This window comes from Littorina saxatilis, linkage group LG11 (genome assembly GCF_037325665.1).
Source record: "Littorina saxatilis isolate snail1 linkage group LG11, US_GU_Lsax_2.0, whole genome shotgun sequence".
NCBI lineage: Eukaryota > Metazoa > Mollusca > Gastropoda > Littorinimorpha > Littorinidae > Littorina > Littorina saxatilis.
Window position 1 is genome coordinate 27764932 of NC_090255.1, and position 19534 is coordinate 27784465.

The 19534-nt window shown below is 41.4% G+C and overlaps 1 protein-coding gene across 3 annotated transcripts in view; it reads right to left on the reverse strand.

Moving 5' to 3' along the window:
• LOC138980180 (PE-PGRS family protein PE_PGRS16-like) overlaps nt 1–19534 on the reverse strand; it is a 66209-nt gene that overhangs the window by 38145 nt on the left and 8530 nt on the right. Inside the window, exons 1-5 of one of the 3 annotated variants that reach the window (XM_070353013.1) lie at nt 13946–14018; nt 12575–12883; nt 7778–7963; nt 5727–5804; nt 5279–5338 (exon numbers count right to left, since the gene is read on the reverse strand). In XM_070353013.1, coding sequence (XP_070209114.1) covers nt 5279–5338; nt 5727–5804; nt 7778–7963; nt 12575–12671 — 421 coding nt within the window. In that variant the 5' untranslated portion in view covers nt 12672–12883; nt 13946–14018. Of the gene's footprint in view, nt 1–5278; nt 5339–5726; nt 5808–7777; nt 7964–12574; nt 12884–13945; nt 14019–19534 lie in introns of those variants that run through there. The other 2 variants (XM_070353012.1, XM_070353015.1) reach the window with 2 other exon arrangements.

Here is a 19534-nt window from a genome sequence, read left to right on the forward strand (position 1 = left end):
CAGTGCGTTCAGTTTCATTCTGTGAGTTCGACAGCTTGACTAAAAGATGTTATTTCGCCTTACGCGACTTGTTTCTTCTTCTTCTGAGTATATCTTCCAAATAAACTTTTCAACACGTGCAAGCTTATAAGGACAACAGAAAATTATTGAGAAAAAGAATTTACATAAAAAACTACATATTTTCCTTGACGACTGACAAGAGTATACCATGTTTACTGTTATTTTAAAGAAAATGTTATGCTCTCTACATCTATGAGATAAAAAATGAACTTGGACCTATGTGCATCAATCAATCATACGACACACAATGACCAACGCTTTTCCTTGTAAACGTCTACGGCCCGAGACGGGACGGGTCCTTGAGGCACGCTTGTGTCAACAGACTATTAGCACAGGGTTCCCTTTGTGCTAAGCTAAGCTTTTGTAAATACAACGCGTCTTTTCAGTTTATTCAGCAACACGGATGGTAGTTCAAATAAAGTTGTATGCTTCCTAGAGCTATTATTTTATGCAAAATTAGAGGCCTAGATTGCATCAGAACTTCCATGAAGTTACAACGTTGCACATTTCAACATTTACAAAGCTCATACTACGACATTTGGTATGATAACATAAGGCAAGTTGACACAAGTGTCCGTTATTTAAGGGGTTAAATGATAGTGTGTTCGTTTGTTTGTTTGTTGTGTCAGTTTCCCTAAATCGCTTAACAAAGGCATTGTTCGGCAGAATTTGATGATAACGTCCTCACGGTAAAACCATAAAGCCTGTCCTTAATTGGACGAAGTCGACTACGCGTAGCTCACTTCGCGAAGCTACCGGAACTAGACTTCGTCGCACTATGGCGGAGAAGAGAGTTATCTTTTCATGTCTTGGCGTCTCAAATCTTATTAGCCAGAAAGCGCATGCGCGTAGTCTCGACCAGCGCGTGGTGTGCTTCTTTCTGAGTACTTTACGTCACAAATTGTACTTTACGTACTTGATGATGACGTAAGTTATTTGTAACACATAGTTATGTGTTCTATTTTGTTTACTGAGCACGGCCGGGACCAGTCGGAGCGCTGGGATTTCGAGTTTCATTCAACATGTCAATGCATCGCAGTATGAAACAAGAAAATTGGTTGATTAAAATCAACATGGCCGAAGCAATGTTTTCATAAAAGAAGCGGTATTGTACGGGCACATGTTGAATTTGTGTTACATGTGTTGCAGAGTATTTGAAAATCCGTAGGCATAAAAACATGCAAAGAAGAGTGATAGGTCCCTGTTGTGAATATAGTCAAGTGCATAAATTGATTACTTATGTTTCACACTAGTTTTGCTGTTACAGCAGTCCCTCTCATGAACGGACACCCTTGGGCCAGTGCAAACCTGTCCGTACATTGCAGGTGGCCGGTCACGGGAGAGCCCCCCCCCCATCACACACACTCAGGCACACTGACGGACTGAGTGAGTCTTTGCTACTTGTGAACGAGCTCAGGGCCGGACTACCGGGGGGGTTATGGGGGTTGCGCAACCCCCCCCCCCCCCTAGCCTAAACATGTACCTTACTTATTTAATTTTTTTTTTATTATTGCTTATTTTATGCCTTTTCATGCAAGGAGCGACCATTTTCCTATCTCAGAATATGACCTACCCGTCAGCTTCAGGGGGCTTCGCCCCCTGACCCCCACAACGAGGGGTGGGGGGGGGTGGGTTCTAGGGTTTCCGGAACCCCCCCCCAGCCAAAAAATAAAAATATTGAATGAGGTATGCATTTCTTTATTTTACATTGAGTTTCAATTTTTGGGGTATTAATCAGTGACAAAATCTGCTGCCTGAAACTGGTAATGATCATCCTCAGAATGCACCAGATTGCACCATTTTGCATCCTTTTTTTCAAAATTTTCCGGGGGGGCATGCCCCCGGACCCCCCTAGAAAGCTAGGCGCTTCGCGCCGTCGGCTCGGCGCTTCGCGCCTTCACACCCATATCTTCACAATATACTTTTGAAAAAAAAACAGTAATAAAATGAACTGATCCGCCCCTGCCGCCAGGGAGCACATCCCCCCTGGGCCACCACTGGCAACCCCCCCTCCTCTTCGCCTAGTCCGGCCCTGGAGCTCTACTTGTCCTAAAACAATAAGGTCAAACTACCACAACTTATAACTGAAAGGAAAAAACTGCCCTGTAAAAATTACGTTAAATCAACGGTGTCAGAAAAAGAGAGAAAAGAAATCCTCAAATTCTTGAGGATACAGGCACCCCATGAAAGCAGCCACGAACATACTCACAGAGGCACACATGCTTGTGCAGATACTTTGCAAAAATATGAATTGAAAACCTGCATATGTGGTAATTTCTTTTTTGTGTGTGTGGCTTTATTGAATACTTCAGGCAGTGACTTTTCCCTGTCCAGTCTTCTCTTTCGTCTCTCTTAACCCTAGCTTACCCACCCCCACCCCCTTACCCTCCACTCCCTTTACCCAGCCCCGACAGCACAAATTTCTAATCTGCAAGGCAGAGTACACATTTTCTAAAAGGAAGACTACTCCTCTTCAATTATATCCAGAGATCTTCCAGCTGTCTCCACCATAAGCCAAGTGGTCGAGTCTTATACCCCCTTTCCACACAACCGTTCTAGGTCCCGTTCCCGTACCGACCAAGGAACGGTGCGGGCACGGGAGGGATCGGGAGAGAACCGCAATGAACGTAACTGGTCGTTAACGGAACTGCTTTGAACGGTAGGGTCGGTAGGGACGGCTGAGTTTGGGCTGCATGTTCAAATTTTTAGCCGTTCCCCTCCCGATCAGAATGAACGGTAATGGAACCTCAACCCATCGGTAACGGAACGCTTGGATCGTTAAAGGAACTTAAAACAACGGTAACGCAACGGTAGCGCTCTCACACACTGAGTTGTCATACCCGCATTCCACACATCCGTTCTAGGTCCCGTTCCCTTACCGACCAAGGACGGCTGCCACTATGGTCAGACGCTGCTGAAAGATGCCAACAAACGGCCGTTTGCGCAGCGTTCCATTGTTGTGGCAGCATTCCTTGGTTGGTACGGGAACGGGACAAAGAACGGTTGTGTGGAATGGGGGTATAACTTTTGACACCGACAAACTGAAGAATGAACAGATCTATGAGGTAACCGTCTCAATGGTCCAGGCTCAGGAAACAAAGAGTATATATATAGCCTGGGGCGATTGTAGCTTCCCTTCTTCGTGTCCGATAGACAAGGACAATAAATAGTAGAGCATAGTGCAATTTCATGTTGGCATCTTCTCCACTGAAAGCTATAACCCAAAGACTGAAGACCAAAGTGCTTTACCCCACTTCTGACCCGAATCACCCCCTCCTGCTAGGTACACGTGCACTCAAGTTAACCTCTGCTTTGACCTGTGTGCCAGGAGTCGGATGAGAGAGAGAGAGAGAGCGAGAGCGAGAGAGAGAGAGAGAGAGAGAGAGACACACACACACATAGACAGAGACAGACATAGAAAGACAGAAGCGGAGAGACTCAGAGGGAGACACAGACAAAGACATACATACAGAGAGAGAGAGAGAGAGACAGAGAAAAAAACCTGTAACTGATCTCGTGAGAACGGTAACAAAACGAGACATGTCACCTCTCCGAATGCATTCCAATAGATGACCGCTCCTGCGGCCATCAATAATACAGGTAGGAGCTAGGTTAGTTCTTGTACTTCGGGTCAACCAAAGTCGATAAATTCATTCTTCACTACGGTATTGAGTCTGATTTTGTCGTCCATCTTGAATCGAAAAGCACTCTTCTTACAGAAAACCCAACTTCGTTGCGAGCTACGGCCAAATTAGTGGACGAAGTACTTCGCCGTAGCTGCAAGTTTTTGGTATAAAGACTTCGCGAAGCTTCGTGTAGTCGACTACGGGCTCAATTAAGGACGGGCTTTAGGGGCATGTTCCCGGGTGTACTCCCGACTTAAGATGATTAAAAAAAAAAAGTAAAAACTTACTCGAAGCGAAATTAATACATTTAGTCAATATTTCGAATATCGTAGAATATGAAACCGACCGCACTGCACTGGTAGCTGGTGGCTTTAAGTGACAAGCCAGTATAGCGCAGTAGCGTACATCCTTCTTTATTCTCTTTAACTTGCATAATCCACATATAACATTTCTATATTTTTTTGGAATCAATAAATGATAAAGAATAATAAGAACCCATTTTTGGGTCGATTATTCACATTTTATTTTTAATTAGAATTTGCAGATTTTTAATGACGAAACTCATAAATCACTTTGTAAGCTTCCAAGCTGAAATGCAATCCCAGGCTTCGTGGAAAAAAGCTTGACCAAAATTTCAATCAATTCGATCGTAAAATGAGGGCGTGACAGTGCCACCTCAACTTCCACTAAAAGCAGGATATGACGTCATCAAAGACATTTATCGAAAAAATGGTCTTGAAAAAATTGTTATGGAAAGTTTCAAGAAGATCGGTCCAGTATTAATTTACCTTAGGAAATGATCTACACACACACACACACACACACACACACACACACACACACACACACACACACACACACACACACCAGGGCCGGACCAAATGAGTTGTAAGGGGGGGGGGGGTTCCTCCTTTTTTGGGGGGGCAAATCAGCGAAGTGGCGAAGCCACAAGCGCGCGCCTGCAAAGCAGGCGCGCGAACTAGGGGGGTCTGGGGGCATGCTCCCCCGGAACATTTTTGAAAAACGGTTAAAATCTGTGCAATCTGGTGCATTCTGGGCCTTGTTTTGAGGGTTAAGAGCAGTATTGTTTTGGTGCTAAAACTAGAAATAAAAAACAAACACTCAAAGCAAGGTACATGCTTTTTCCAGGGGTGGGGTTCCGGAACCCCTAGAACCCCCCCCCCCCCCCCCCCTGGGTCCGGACCTGCACACACACACACACACACACACACACACGTACACACCAACACATGTCAGTGCTATAGTTTGTAAGGCCTTTGCGCTGCAGACTCGAAAAGTGTAACACAGGGTCTACATTTTCATTTTGTTGTTGTTGTTTTTGTTGCCATTGTTGCAGCATTTATTAGGTGTTTCCGTGTACATCCCACGTTGCGATTTTAACGTCTCGAAATCGAACCCCCCCTTCCCCTCAACGCCCCCCCCCCCCCCCCCTTGCCTTGTTTTCACACCGATAGCGTTAGAGGGTGCAGTGTTTGTTAGAGGGCGCAGTTATCTCAGGTGTGCCCGTTTGCACAGACACATTCATACAATTGAGCAAACAAACATTGCAAAGAAAACGTCAGTTTGCTCACATGCAGATTTGGCTCTGTCACATAGCTTTTTCGTCGGACCACCTTTTTCGGATGGAAAATCTGCAAAGGAAGAGAACAACATAATATTACATGAAAATGCATCCTCCTACCCCTACCACACACAGACACACAGACACACAGACACAGACACACACACACACACACAAACACACATTGTCATAGGCAGTACAAAATACAACACACACACAAAACAACAACAATTTCAAAAATATCATAATTATCACTATCATCTTCGTTCCTGTCGACGTCGTCGTCATCCTCATCACCTCAACCACCAGCACCGCCCCCACCACCCCAAAACAAACCATTGACCAAAAAAACAGCCGTTGCATAACTCAAACATGCATTTACACCACACTCACCAACCCATTCTCCCCTCTTCCCCAATACACACACCCTTAACACTGTCTCACGACATGAAACTTACCGGATAATTTCTTGTTTAAGATCACGGCCAGGTTTTCTATTGTGTTGTCGTCTGTTTGTAGTACTGCACGTGCTGAGCCTGCTGAATATTCCCACACTTATAATAATAATAATAATAAATGAGCATTTATATAGCGCAACATCATAACTTTACAATTATGCTCTTTGCGCTTGACACATTTAAAATTCAAACACAGTTATACAAGCATTTACATCTACATTCATAGTCAGCAACGCTTGATTAAAAGCATACACCATCAAACATACATTACAACAGATTCTTCCACTAATTAATTAAGTAATAAAAACATGAATAAAATAGGTAGTAAAAACAAGGAAATACCAGCTGAATACCCTTAATCAAACAGAACATGTTATTAATACTGAAAAACAGCCCTAAATGTGTATACACATTATCACTAAAACAACAAATACACTACATGTAGCCTACTGATGGACTGAGAAAACAAAATCAGGGGTTGTATTTCTTGAAGAGGTGCGTTTTAAGTGCTCGTTTGAATGCTTGGGGTGACTGAGAGTGGCGGATGTGAAAGGGGAGAGAATTCCAGTGTGTGGGTGCGCAGAAAGTAAAAGTGCGTTGTCCGTATGTTTTGGTTTTGGTGTGTGGAATGGTGAGGATGCGACAGTCAGAAGAGGCACGGAGTTGTCTTGCTGGAGAATAGACGGTGAGGAGTTCAGAGAAGTAAGCAGGAGACGAGCCAGAAAAGAAGTTAAAGCAGAGGGTGGACAGTTTGTAGTCAATGCGGGCTTGAATAGGTAACCAGTGCAGTGTGTGAAGAAGTGGTGTTGCGTGATCTCGTTTTCGTGCTTTCAGAATGAGGCGTGCTGCCGAGTTTTGGACTTTTTGTAGTTTATGCAGGAGATACAGAGGACAGCCAGAGAGAAGAGAGTTGCAGTAGTCGAGTTTAGAAAGAACAAAGGCACAGACAAGAGTGTTAGTTGTTTGAGAGGAGAGTGTGTGGAGAATGGTGCTGATCTTACGAAGCTCAAAATAAGCTGCTCTACAGACTAAAGATATATGTTTGTTAAGGGTCATGTCAGATGAAAGGGTGAATCCAAGGTTTCTAGCTGATGGGGAGAAAAGAATGTCGGTGTCGCCTACTTGAACAGAAACGGGTTGGGGAGAGGGAAATGTAGTGTTCTTCTTTTTGCACAGTAAGACTTCAGTCTTATCATCATTCAGCTTAAGTTTGTTATCGATCATCCAAGATTTAACATCAGTGATGCATGTCTGAATGGTCTGGATGGCGGAATGTGTCTCTGCAGGGGGACTGGGTTTATACAGTTGGGTGTCATCAGCAAAAGACTGATTTAAGACAGAATGGTTTTGAATCAGTGTGGAGAGGGGCTTAGTGTACATGATGAAAAGGATGGGACCGAGTACTGAACCTTGAGGAACGCCGAAAGAAAGTGGGGCTGGAGCAGACATCTGGCCATCGACAAGCACAGCCTGAGTCCTGCCAATGAGATAGGACTCGAGCTATGCCAGCGGTGGACCGGAGATGCCGTACAGAGTCTGAAGTCTATGGAGAAGCGTGACATGATCAATCGTGTCGAACGCTGCAGAAAGGTCAAGTAGGGTAAGCACTGACACATCACCACCATCCAGAGCAGACAGAATGAGAAGGGCGATAAGCGGACTGAGAGTGCGAGATCAAATCATGGGTGTTCAAATATGACAACAGCTGCTTCAAAACTACGTTTTCAAAAACTTTGGACAAGTGTTTGTTAGTAGAATAGTACAGAACTGTAGTATCTCGAACGAGAAATTCATTTGTGATGTATATCACAACATTAATCAACACTCGACAATAACTTCATTTATATAAACCTGACTGCACAGCTCATCACACTTATGATTATCATCTATTTATGCTGACGTAGACGGACAGAGACAAACCGACAACAACAACAACAAACGTGCGGTGAAACCAATACTTACACACCTTTTTTGATTGATTGATTGATTGATTGATTGATTGATTGATTGATTGACCCATCCATTGTACTCCCTTTTCCGTGTCCTATTACCTTCTTTTGCCTTATTCTTTTCGATCGTCTTCGTTGTAATGTCGTTTCTTCCTTTCTCCTCTCCTTGTTCCCCTGATTGAACAAGCTGAGCCTGCTCGTTGCCAACTATGGGCCACCATCCAAAGAGATACCCACTCTGCAGTGTTATCAGCAAAACCGTGATGACAACTAACACGTTGAACATGCCTTGAGAACAGGAACAGAGAAAGAAACAATAAGAATCACAAACATTATAAGAATAACAACACATTATTATTACCTGTGGAGGCTCTACATAAGACCACCACCTTCATAACCAGAGCTGGACTCCAAGTGTAACCTAGGCGAACGACAAGAAGAAGAAGACAACACACTATTGTCCTTTAAACGATACATTGAAATGGAACTTTTTTTTTGGACACACCCTGCCTGCCTGACATGTACACGATTATAACGAAAACAACAACACTTAAGTGCGATACAGTTTTAGGATAGATGTCCATTGAAATGACTTTCACGGCATAGACAGCTTTGATAAAATGTCAGGGGCATTTTGTTGTTGATTTAAACAAAAAATAAAAAATATATTATCTATATATATATACGACTTGTGTCTGTCTGTCTGTCTGTCTGTCTATCTGTCTGTCTGTGTAATCGCGATGCGCGGCCAAGGTTCTCGATGGATCTGTTTCAAATTTGGTGTCCATATTCAGATACACCCCAAACAAAATCTGGTCGATGAGATATTTCAATATGTGCTCTCAGCGCGCAGCGCAAACCGATCTTTTTATTTCTTTTCGGGATCCACTACCACTAACTCTTCCTTATCTCTCCAGTGTTTTCAGCGTTTACCTCCCTTCCTTCGTGTGGCCCGCGGATATTCCCATTCCGTTACTATTTTTAGAAGGTCACTACACTGTCCAGAACGCTGTCCTTGCACCCCTAAATTGTCCTCACTGTAAAAGTGCAAAGGTCGAATCAATTTATAGCCACGCGAAAATTACACTGTCATCTATCTCTATATATTTATACATATAGATATATAGATATATACGGCTTCTCTGTGTGTGTGTGTGTGTGTGTGTGTGGAAAACACCTGTGGATTCTAGAGTTCTGTTTGTGATGTGGTCTGGCTGCTTTTGCTGTGTCGGTATGTTCTGACCTTCCTCTGAGAAGCCATAACAGATTTAAAAGGGCATAGAGATAAGCTCTAAATATCTCAAACCTGTTTGAGTGGACTTCGTCTCCAAAGGTGATTGTGGAGTTTCGGCACTCGGTTAAATTCGTCGTCGACAATGATGGAACACGATATGATATGAGCAGGAATGGCAATATGGCCTCTGAATCATTTTAGAGAATCTGGGTAGGACCTAAGCTTGGCGGGTCCATGGTTCGGACCCGGCGAAGCCGGCGTACGGTGCGCCACTCAAGCCGGGTATTCGGCTCTACTTCTTCCCGGCGAAGCCGGCTACCCGGCGAAGCGGGTATTCATCTGGTATATATATATTTTTTTATATTTTTTTGGGGGGGGGATTGGTTGGTTGAGGGGGGGGGGGGGGGGCTACACCAATCGTCGCAATAATGTATTTGCTGAGTTTATTATCAGCAAAGCGCTAAGAAAACATTTAACGACGTCGCACACCGCAAGTATTCTACACGCCCAGCAACATCTTTTCAAATGGAAAGAATGCTGCAGAAAGAGCCCACGATGAAAGCATTAAGCAATGATCTGAAGATGAACTTGGGGGTTATTACAGCTTGCGACGGAAGGAGAACGGGGGGGGGGGGGGGGGGGGGAGCTCGGAGGCAGAAGGTTAATACGCACGACACCTTGAACGGATTTAAAGATGCAGTGATTATAGTCAGAGATTAGCATGTCTACATGTATGTCTGGCAAGTATTCTTGACCAGTAAAAAAGGTTCCTTGTATCCTTAAAACATCCGACAGCGATTGACCCCGAAAATCGACTTCGCTGACATTTTGCTTATGTTTTGTCTGCAATAATTTCAGAATGAGCTGAAACAAGTGTGACAACAATGAGAGAAATCTATCGGACAGACTTTCTGTCTAGAATTTAAAAAATGATGACATGACAAGATTCAGATAAACGAGGGTTGGGTAGGTGAATGGGGTTTCTGACCGATCAATAGCAACCACATGGCCTATTTTGGAGGTGATATTAATCCCTGGTTCACGCGTGTTGTAATGATGTGTTTCTATTTGAATTGTTGTTCAGTGGAACCCGCTTATAAGAAAGTCGAGGGGAAATTGTTTTTGCTTTCCGAGGTTTTTCTTATCAAGAGACTCCGGATATAAGAAATATAGAAGCGATTTCTTTCTCTTATCCGAGGACTTTTTCCCCCCATCACATTTCTGGAAAAGCATATATCATTATGCATGTTTATAATTGTAATTTCATGTCATTGGTTTTAGTATGTGCGTGCGAATTAACATATGTATGTTCAGGTGTTATCGAGAGATAGAGAGAGAAATATTAAAAGAGCGATAGAACATAATCGGTGTCTAAGGCAACGCATTTTCTTACAACCTACCTTTACATTCAAAACACATTTCTAATAAATGATAAACAAAAGAACGAACGAAAAAACAAAACAACAAGTCGCGTAAGGCGAAAATACAACATTTAGTCAAGTAGCTGTCGAACTCACAGAATGAAACTGAACGCAATGCAACGCAGCAAGACCGTATACTCGTAGCATCGTCAGTCCACCGCTCACGGCAAAGACAGTGAAATTGACAAGAAGAGCGGGGTAGTAGTTGCGCTAAGAAGGATAGCACGCTTTTCTGTACCTCTCTTTGTTTTAACTTTCTGAGCGTGTTTTTAATCCAAACATATTATATCTGTATGTTTTTGGAATCAGGAACCGACAAGGAATAAGATGAAAGTGTTTTTAAATTGATTTCGAAAATTTAATTTTGATAATAATTTTTATATATTTAATTTTCAGAGCTTGTTTTTAATCCAAATATAACATATTTATATGTTTTTTGGAATCAGCAAATGATGGAAAATAAGATGAACGTAAATTTGGATCGTTTTAGAAAAAAATATTTTTTTTTACAATTTTCAGATTTTTAATGACCAAAGTCATTAATTAATTTTTAAGCCACCAAGCTGAAATGCAATACCGAAGTCCGGCCTTCGTCGAAGATTGCTTGGCCAACATTTCAATCAATTTAATTGAAAAATGAGGGCGTGACAGTGCCGCCTCAACTTTTACAAAAAGCCGGATATGACGTCATCAAAGGTATTTATCAAAAAAAGGAAAAAAACGTTCGGGGATATCATTCCCAGGAACTCTCATGTAACATTTCATAAAGATCGGTCCAGTAGTTTGGTCTGAATCGCTCTACACGCACGCACGCACGCACACACACACACACACACATACACCACGACCCTCGTTTCGATTCCCCTCTATGTTAAAACATTTAGTCAAAACTTGACTAAATGTAAAAACAATAATTATGCAAATAAATTAAGTAGAAGCGCAATGCCTTTGGCACAGTCAAGGCATTGCCACATATCCCAGGCGAAGAACACACACACACACACACACACACACACACACACACACACACATTCAGACGCACACACACACACACACACACACACACACACACACACACACACACACACAGACTCACACACACGCACAAGCACACACACACACATATACACACACACACACACAGACACACACACACACACACACGCACAAGCTCACACACACACACACACACACACACACACACACACACACATACACACACACTAAAACACACACAGTACTTCTTTTCTACACTGCATGCAGCGTATATTAAGAACAGGCTAAGAAATGGAAGAGCTGGTCGACTTTCACCCTATTCAAGGTACTATATATATTCCCTATTTGTGTATGATCGGCGTTTATCCCATGACCTGCCTCTTTGTCTCTGTTAGCTGTAGAGGGGATTATTCTGGATAACCCATCACAACCATATGAATTATCCATCACAACCGAGTCTCGATCTCACCTGTCATTGGTCATTGTCTTTGATCTCAGAGTACAATTGAATAATTTAGAGGTCATCTGCATAGTTATCGTTAACTCGGGGACTACTTTTTTTCAGAAAAACGATTGAGATATTCTGCGGTATAAAAGTCGAACTGACGTTTGGTTAACGATCTACAGACAATATCATTGAAGAAATAAAGAAAACAACAAAGAATGTACATAATCTGTTTGGGTGAATAGAGCTGAGTGAAGATTATGAGTTGTCCGACGCGGTGAGACTGAAAGAGAGACAGAGAGCACGAGAGAGAGCGACAGAGACACACAGTGATTCAAGGCGCACAACTCTAGTAAAGTTGTCGTAACGAGGTACGCTTCATGGGCAACCACTTAGATCAATCCCAAGAACATCCTGATTCAAAATCTTGAGCGACGAAATAAAACTGACACTAAAACAGTATGCTTATAGTTTTGTTCATTTGTTATCGCTTTTAGAGCATTGATTGCTAAATATGGTTCAATAGAACAAGGCTGTCTCATCAGTCGTCTGCTACAGATCTGTCGTCTGCTGTAGGATCTGTCGTTTGCTATATATATCTTCGGCTCAAGTTGACCAGCATGGAAATTGCCATTTTCAAAGTTGGTGATACTGTTACTTTGTTAGAATAAAAGGTGGCGAAGATGGTCGGATCTTGGACATCCAGAGACCACTGCGCTACATGCGTTGCCGCATACAAACAACTCGACAGTGGTGCGCCGTTTCCCCCAGACACGAACGACAGACATCAACGTTAGGCTCACCTAAATCAGTAAGTGACGATTGAAGAAGTTGGTAATCCAAATTTGAACACTGAATCACAAAGGCTCGAATAAGCACAAACTCAGCAATCATCTTCATCGCTTGTAAAATCACACACGCGGTCTTTCGAATCCTGAACTCAGGTCAAAAATGAGTTACTTCCCTTCGGGTATCATTCTCTCCCGTCGCTAGCTGTGAAGCGAAGATTATCAGAATGCGGTCTTTCGCAGTTTTGACGAATGCCAGCTCGGGTAACCGACTGAAACCGGCTGGTAACTGCACAGTACCAAAATGCATTCAACGGCACAATCCTGGAAACAAAAAGACAAAAGGGGACTCGTTTCGCACATGAATATCATGACATGATTTTTGGTCGCGGATGGTTTGATGTGCAGTAAACAGGCACTCGCAGAGTTTGTGTCAAAAAGTTCGTTTTTTTAATGAAAACGTCGGAGTAATGGGATAAAAAGCTTACACACCTCGTCCTGAATATCGTGCATATTTTCCCTCGGGTCGATTTACAGGTAATACCTCGCCAGAGGCTCGGTAATACCTGAAAATCGACCCTAGGGAAATTATGCACGATATTCAGAACTCGGAGTGTGTAACCTATATATACGAATGTGGTAGCGCTTCTTAATCTCTCTATTTACGCTATATCCAGCCATATCGGAATACTAATTCTAATATAAACACATCATTGCAACAAGCGTAAACCAGGGATTAATATCACTTCCAAAATAGGTAATGTGGTTGTAACTGATCTAACATAGTCCCAGGATTATTTTTCTCTCTCTTTTTGAGAGGTACTTTCAAACAAAGTTTATGCTTTATTAGTAATGCATGTATGTGTGTATGACTGTGTGTGTGTGTGTGTGTGTGTGTGTGTGTGTGTGTGTGTGTGTGTGTGTGTGTGTGAGTGTGTGTGTGTGTGTGTGTGTGTGTGTATTTAACTAACTAACCATCGTTTATCTGAATCTTGGCATGTCATCATTTAAAACAATTGTAGCATACAATCCGTCGGATTGATTTCTCCCATTTTCGTCACTCTTGTTTCATCACACTTTGAAAATATCACCCTCAAAATATTAGCGAAATCTAATTTTTTTTTTTCGTCAATCGGTGTCCGATCTCTTTAATAATACTATATTTAACGTCAAGAAAGAGTAATGGGTTTCGGGAGAAAATTGCATCGTACGGCATTCAAGGTTTGAGAGATAGAAAGAGAGACAGAGACAGATCGAGAGAGAATCAGTTCATACATTTAGTGCAAGAATGACTAAATGTTGATTTTATTATTTTGATTATGTTTTATTTCGTTCCATTAAAATATATAATACATGAATGGTTACGATAGAAAAAAATAAACACACCTTTGGGACGAAACATAGTCGTTTTGTTTCTCGACGAACAGCCCTTGGTCACCGTCATATTTTATGTTGTGATCTAGACAAACATACAAAATAATACAACTATAATGACCAAATCAAACAGACCAATACAATCAACATTGAAAGGAGAGAGAGAGGGGGGCAGGGAAATATAGAGAGAGAAAGGGTAGAGAGAGAGAAAGAGAGAGAAAGAGAGATAGAGACAGAGAGAGAGATAGAGAGAGAAAGAGAGAGACAGACAGACAGAGAGAGAGAGAGAGAAAGAAAGAGAGAGAAAGAGAGAGAGAGAGAGAGAGAGAGAGAAAGAAAGAGAGAGACAGAGAGAGAGAAAGAGAGAGAGAGAGAGGGGGAGGGAGAGAGAGATATATATATAGAGAGAGAGAGAGAGGGAGGGAGAGAGAGAGAGAGAGAGAGAGAGAGAGAGAGAGAGAGAGAGAGAGAGAGAGAGAGAGAGAGAGAGAGAGAGAGAGAGAGAGAGAGAGAGAGAGAGAGACAAAGAAAGAGAGAGAATACGAATACGAATACGAATACGAAAGTTTATTCAGTTTTAGGCCAGAGCCCCTTCTGAAGGGTATGCGCCCATATACAACATAATCATAGTAAAACACTGTGTTTCATAAATGACCCAAATTTGTACACATCAAACAATAACACATGTGTACATACATCATGTCACAGTAATTCATCTTTTCATTCCCTGATAAATGTATTGTGCTAATTTGGATATTTGACTGACATTTCTAGTAGACAAAAGCAAAGTATATCGGTACATACATGGATGGTTATTATACGTTATTTGCGTGTTTGACCAAAATATGACATTTTACACAGATCGAGACAGTCATTGTTCTCCGAGACCGCGCTAGCGGTCGAGGTGAACAATGACTGTCGAGATCTGTGTAAAATGTCATATTTTGGTCAAACACGCAAATAACATTTATGTATCGATCGAATTCCTTTCAGGTACTTATGACTTTGTTGTTGTTTTGACGATTGAACGAGCACACACACACATGCATGCAATCCACATACATGTATGCAATCAAACACATAAGCTTCATATTTGGGCGTTTCAGGTTGACCGAAACTTCAAAGGAACTACAAAACACACGTCATGTACTCACTTTGTTGTTGTTTTGACATTGAACAGCACACACACATGCAATCAAACACATGACGTGTTTTTTTTTAGTTCCTTTGAAGTTTCGGTCAACCTGAAAAGCCAAATTATAAAGTTTTGTCGGCCTCTGACGTCACATGACTCAAAGAAGGGAAATCCAATCTCCAATCGATACATAATATTTTGGCTTTATCAATAATACTCTTAGGTCACGTAGTGCAGGACAGCAGAACATAAAATGTATTTCATTTTCTTCAGCCAATTTACACAGACGACACAACAAATCTTCCTCACTCCGTACACTATACCTACACCTGTGTACAGCAAGATCCGATACACCGAACCTGAATTTAGTTAATGCACTTTTCACATAGCTGTTCATTTCCATATCTATATACGCTTCAGTACTGCTTGTGGTCTTAAACAATCTGTATGTAGAAAATCGATCACTGCTTTGCATATGGTCGTTCCAGTCTTGCCATCTGCTATTTGTTTGTTTGTTTGTTTATTTGTTGCTTAACGTCCAGCCGACTACGCAGAGCCATATCAGGACGAGGAAGGGGGGGATGAAGGGGGCCACTTGTCAAGCGATTCCTGTTTACAAATGCACTAACCCATTACTTGTGTCCCAGCAGGCTTTAGTAAAACTAAATTAATACCTACTGGAAGATTACCAGTTTCCAGTATGTTAAAATAGGCTTAACCTATCTACTGCTGGACTTACATCAGAACACTAACAGATTAAACTATACATGAATCGCGAGACAAGCGGCAAGAGAAGAGATTTTTGGAATAAATACAGGTGAATGAGCAAGAAGGCAGAAAAAAAAGAATTCATGAAGAAAAAGAGAGCATGACAGGAAAGAGGAACCAAAAATCTACCTAACAGCAAACTAGAAAGCTCCTGCGGTTCCAAAAACAGGAGGGGCCTTTAATTTCATAACCGCAGTGCCCCACTGCGGGAGCCATCTGCAATCTATCAATCGTTGTCTAAAACATTTCAAAAATCCACCAATACTGTCCACCCCTTGGTTGTACCATACATCTGCAAACCCATGAGAGAATAAACACTTTCGAACATCCGTCGCCCATGTAATCTTGCCATTACAATCTAAATTATAGAGAACTTTGTATGCTTTACATGGAATCTTAGAATTTTCCATTTTTGTTAATGTTGGCCAATATGTAATGCACTTTACATATGAGTTTAGATATATTGGGAATCTTCCCAATTCACCATACACAAGGTCGTTTGGTGTTCTCATGTCTACATGTAGGAATCGTTTCATGGCGAACAAGTGCAGTTTTTCTATTTCCGTACCTTTTTGGAAAGCTCCGTATTGCACAATCGGTTGAACTTGAGAATCAAACAATTTCGTAAACAATTTGTAAGAACTACTCTCTAACTTGTGCAACACACGAAGTATACCAAACACTGCCCGTTTACCCCTTCTCACCAAATCTTGACAGGAAACATTAAATCTGAGTCTCGTGGAACAAAAATATTCCTAGATACTTATAAGCATTAACAACAACTCTATCTGCACCATAATTCCATTTTTCACAACTAGCTGAATATCCTCCTTTACGGAAAACAATAATATTAGTTTTGTTCATATTAACTTTCAACTCTAATTGGGAAGCTGCATTGTACAAATTATTCAGCTGTCTTTGCAGGCCAACAACAGTTGTGGAGAGCAATACAATGTCATCAGCAAAAAGCAATTCAACAAAATCAAATGTCACACCATGTTTTCCATTACTTCCAAAGCTAATTCATTCATGAATAACAAAAACAACACAGGGCTACATACAGCGCCTTGTTTCACCCCATATGTACAATTGATTACATCAGTAAATTTAGTGCCACATCTTATTTAGCTTTCACATCCAAATACATGCTTTTCACACAACGATGCAATTTTCCTCTAATACCGTTTTTCATAAGTACAGGCCACAGAAATTTCCTAGAAATCAAATCGAATGCCTTCTCAAAATCAACAAATGCTACATACAATTTTCCGTTATTTGTAAACTGTTTATGAATGGCCGCCAGGAGTGTAAAGATATGGTCAACTGTTGAATGCTCTGTTTTTAAATCCAGCTTGATGTTCACCAGTAATATCATTTATGCTAATCCATTCCTGCAATCTGTTATTAATTATGGAGCTATATAATTTACTGCTGACATCACACAGTGATATTCCCCTGTAGTTATTGGTGTCATGTATCTGACCTTTCTTAAACAGAGGCAAGATTATTGATTCCTTCCAGTTGTCCGGGTAAAAATCACTATCAAACAAGACATTAAACAACCTTACCAAAAACATCACCACAGCCTCACCCGAATGCTTGAACAACTCACCAATCAGCCCATCTGGACCAGCAGACTTTCCGTTCTTCAGCTTTCTAATTGCAAGAGTGACCTCTTCTTTCGAAATCGGTCTATCTAATACATGTTCAACAACATCCTCATCATTTCCTTCATCATTAACATCAGCATTTTCATCCACAGCACCATCAACGACGTCCACTATAGCTACATGTGTGTCCTTCTCTAATACATTCTTAAAATGTTGGAACCAATCATCTAAAGTAATGTTATGACGCGGCTGCGTTTTCCTCCGTGAAAGTTTCTTCATAGTTTCCCAAAATAGTTTCTGCGATTTTACTGAGTTGCTCAAGTCCGCGATTAGACCAGCGTTGTAGCTTTTCTTTTTCCTAACAATCAGGTATTTATATTCACGCCTAGCAATGCAATATAGATTTTTATCAATAACATCTTTTGATTTTCTACATTTATGTAACATCTTACGGACATGACTTCTTGCTGTTTGACATTCATGGTCAAACTATTCTCTCTGTAACGACTTACCACCTATTGACATTGTTTTCTTCATGCATTCAGCTTGCTGTTTTATAACATCATTAAACTTGTTCAGTGTGGCGTTAACATCTGTCTCAATTAAGGCAGCAGCATTGACAAGTTCGTACTGTACATCACCTGAGTTTATTAAAGAGGAGAAGGCAGCCGCACATTCAGTCTTCCAACAATATTTGACAACAAATTCGTCAACCTCACAACCAGCTTCATTCATAGTGGCATTCGACATACATCTTTTAACATTCAAAGCCAACTCCACCGGCATATGGTCTGATTCAATACGCTCTAAAACATTCAACTTGCATTTATCCGCAGCTGATTAAAATAGATTTACAGACATCAAAAAGTAGTCATTCACACTGTTTCCACTGTCAGAAATAAATGTGTATCGTCCACGAAGGTCACCTTGACACATTCCATTTAGAATACACAATCCGAAACCAGTACACATACAAAGCAATTTTTTCCCGTAATTGTTCAAGATTTTATCTTCGGAAGACCTTTTTGTCTCAAACAAATCAACTTTACTAGCATGTACATATAAATCATTTTCGTCAACATAATCAGGTGTAATATCCGAGGTCCTAGAATTCAGGTCACCACATACGATTACATCTACATCATCCAAAGACAAAAGACTATCCGCCAAGCATGATTTTAAAATATTTATTTCATTTTCAAAATCAAAAGCAGTATAATACGGTGAATGTTCAGGTGGAATGTATGCACAGAGAAGCAAAATGTCCTTAGTGAACCTAAAGTACTCTTTATGCAGAACAAACGAAAGGAAGTAGTGGCTATCACTTTCCAACTGTGTAACGTGAGGGATAATATTATTCCGTATTAGACATATCACCCCACCCGAACATCTTCCCTGCCGCGTCAATTTGACTGCTGGCTTGACGAAAACCGTATGGTCATTAAAAAGACATGACTCGAAAGTTAGAACAAACGTCTCTACTAGACAAACAATGTCATAAGAAGAAAGAAAATCGACAAACTCGGGATCGTCTAATTTTGACAAGATACCGCAAACATTCCAATGAAGAAAAGATAATGAATTAGAAAATTGTTCAACGTCATCAGATCGATCAGTGCCATTTAAATTTGACGCATCCGCCACCTCGTCACCACCGTCACCATTCTCACCACCACCATCAGCTTCACACTGTTCTTGATCATTTCCATTCGTACCGCTCTCGTTCTCACTTTCTCCCTCACTTTCCCCCTCCCCACTCTCGACCGCACGCTCGTTCATTTGAAACATACAACTATCATTGCTGGACATAAGAGGGTTTTTATCATGCAATGTGTGACAGGGGAGGCTACCGCTCCTTTCACAGCAGACTCTGCACCCGAGTTGTTGGCCTTTAAGTCAACACCCGTGGATTGTGGAATTCTGTTTGTGATGGGGTCTGGTGGTTTCCGATTGTATGTTCATGGAAACCTTCGGGTTTGCGAAACAGTTTTTATAGGGCTAAGAAATTAGCTCTAACATTTTCAATCCTGTTTGATTGCACTTCGTCTCCCGAGGTGATCGTAGTGTTACGGCACTCGGTTACATCTG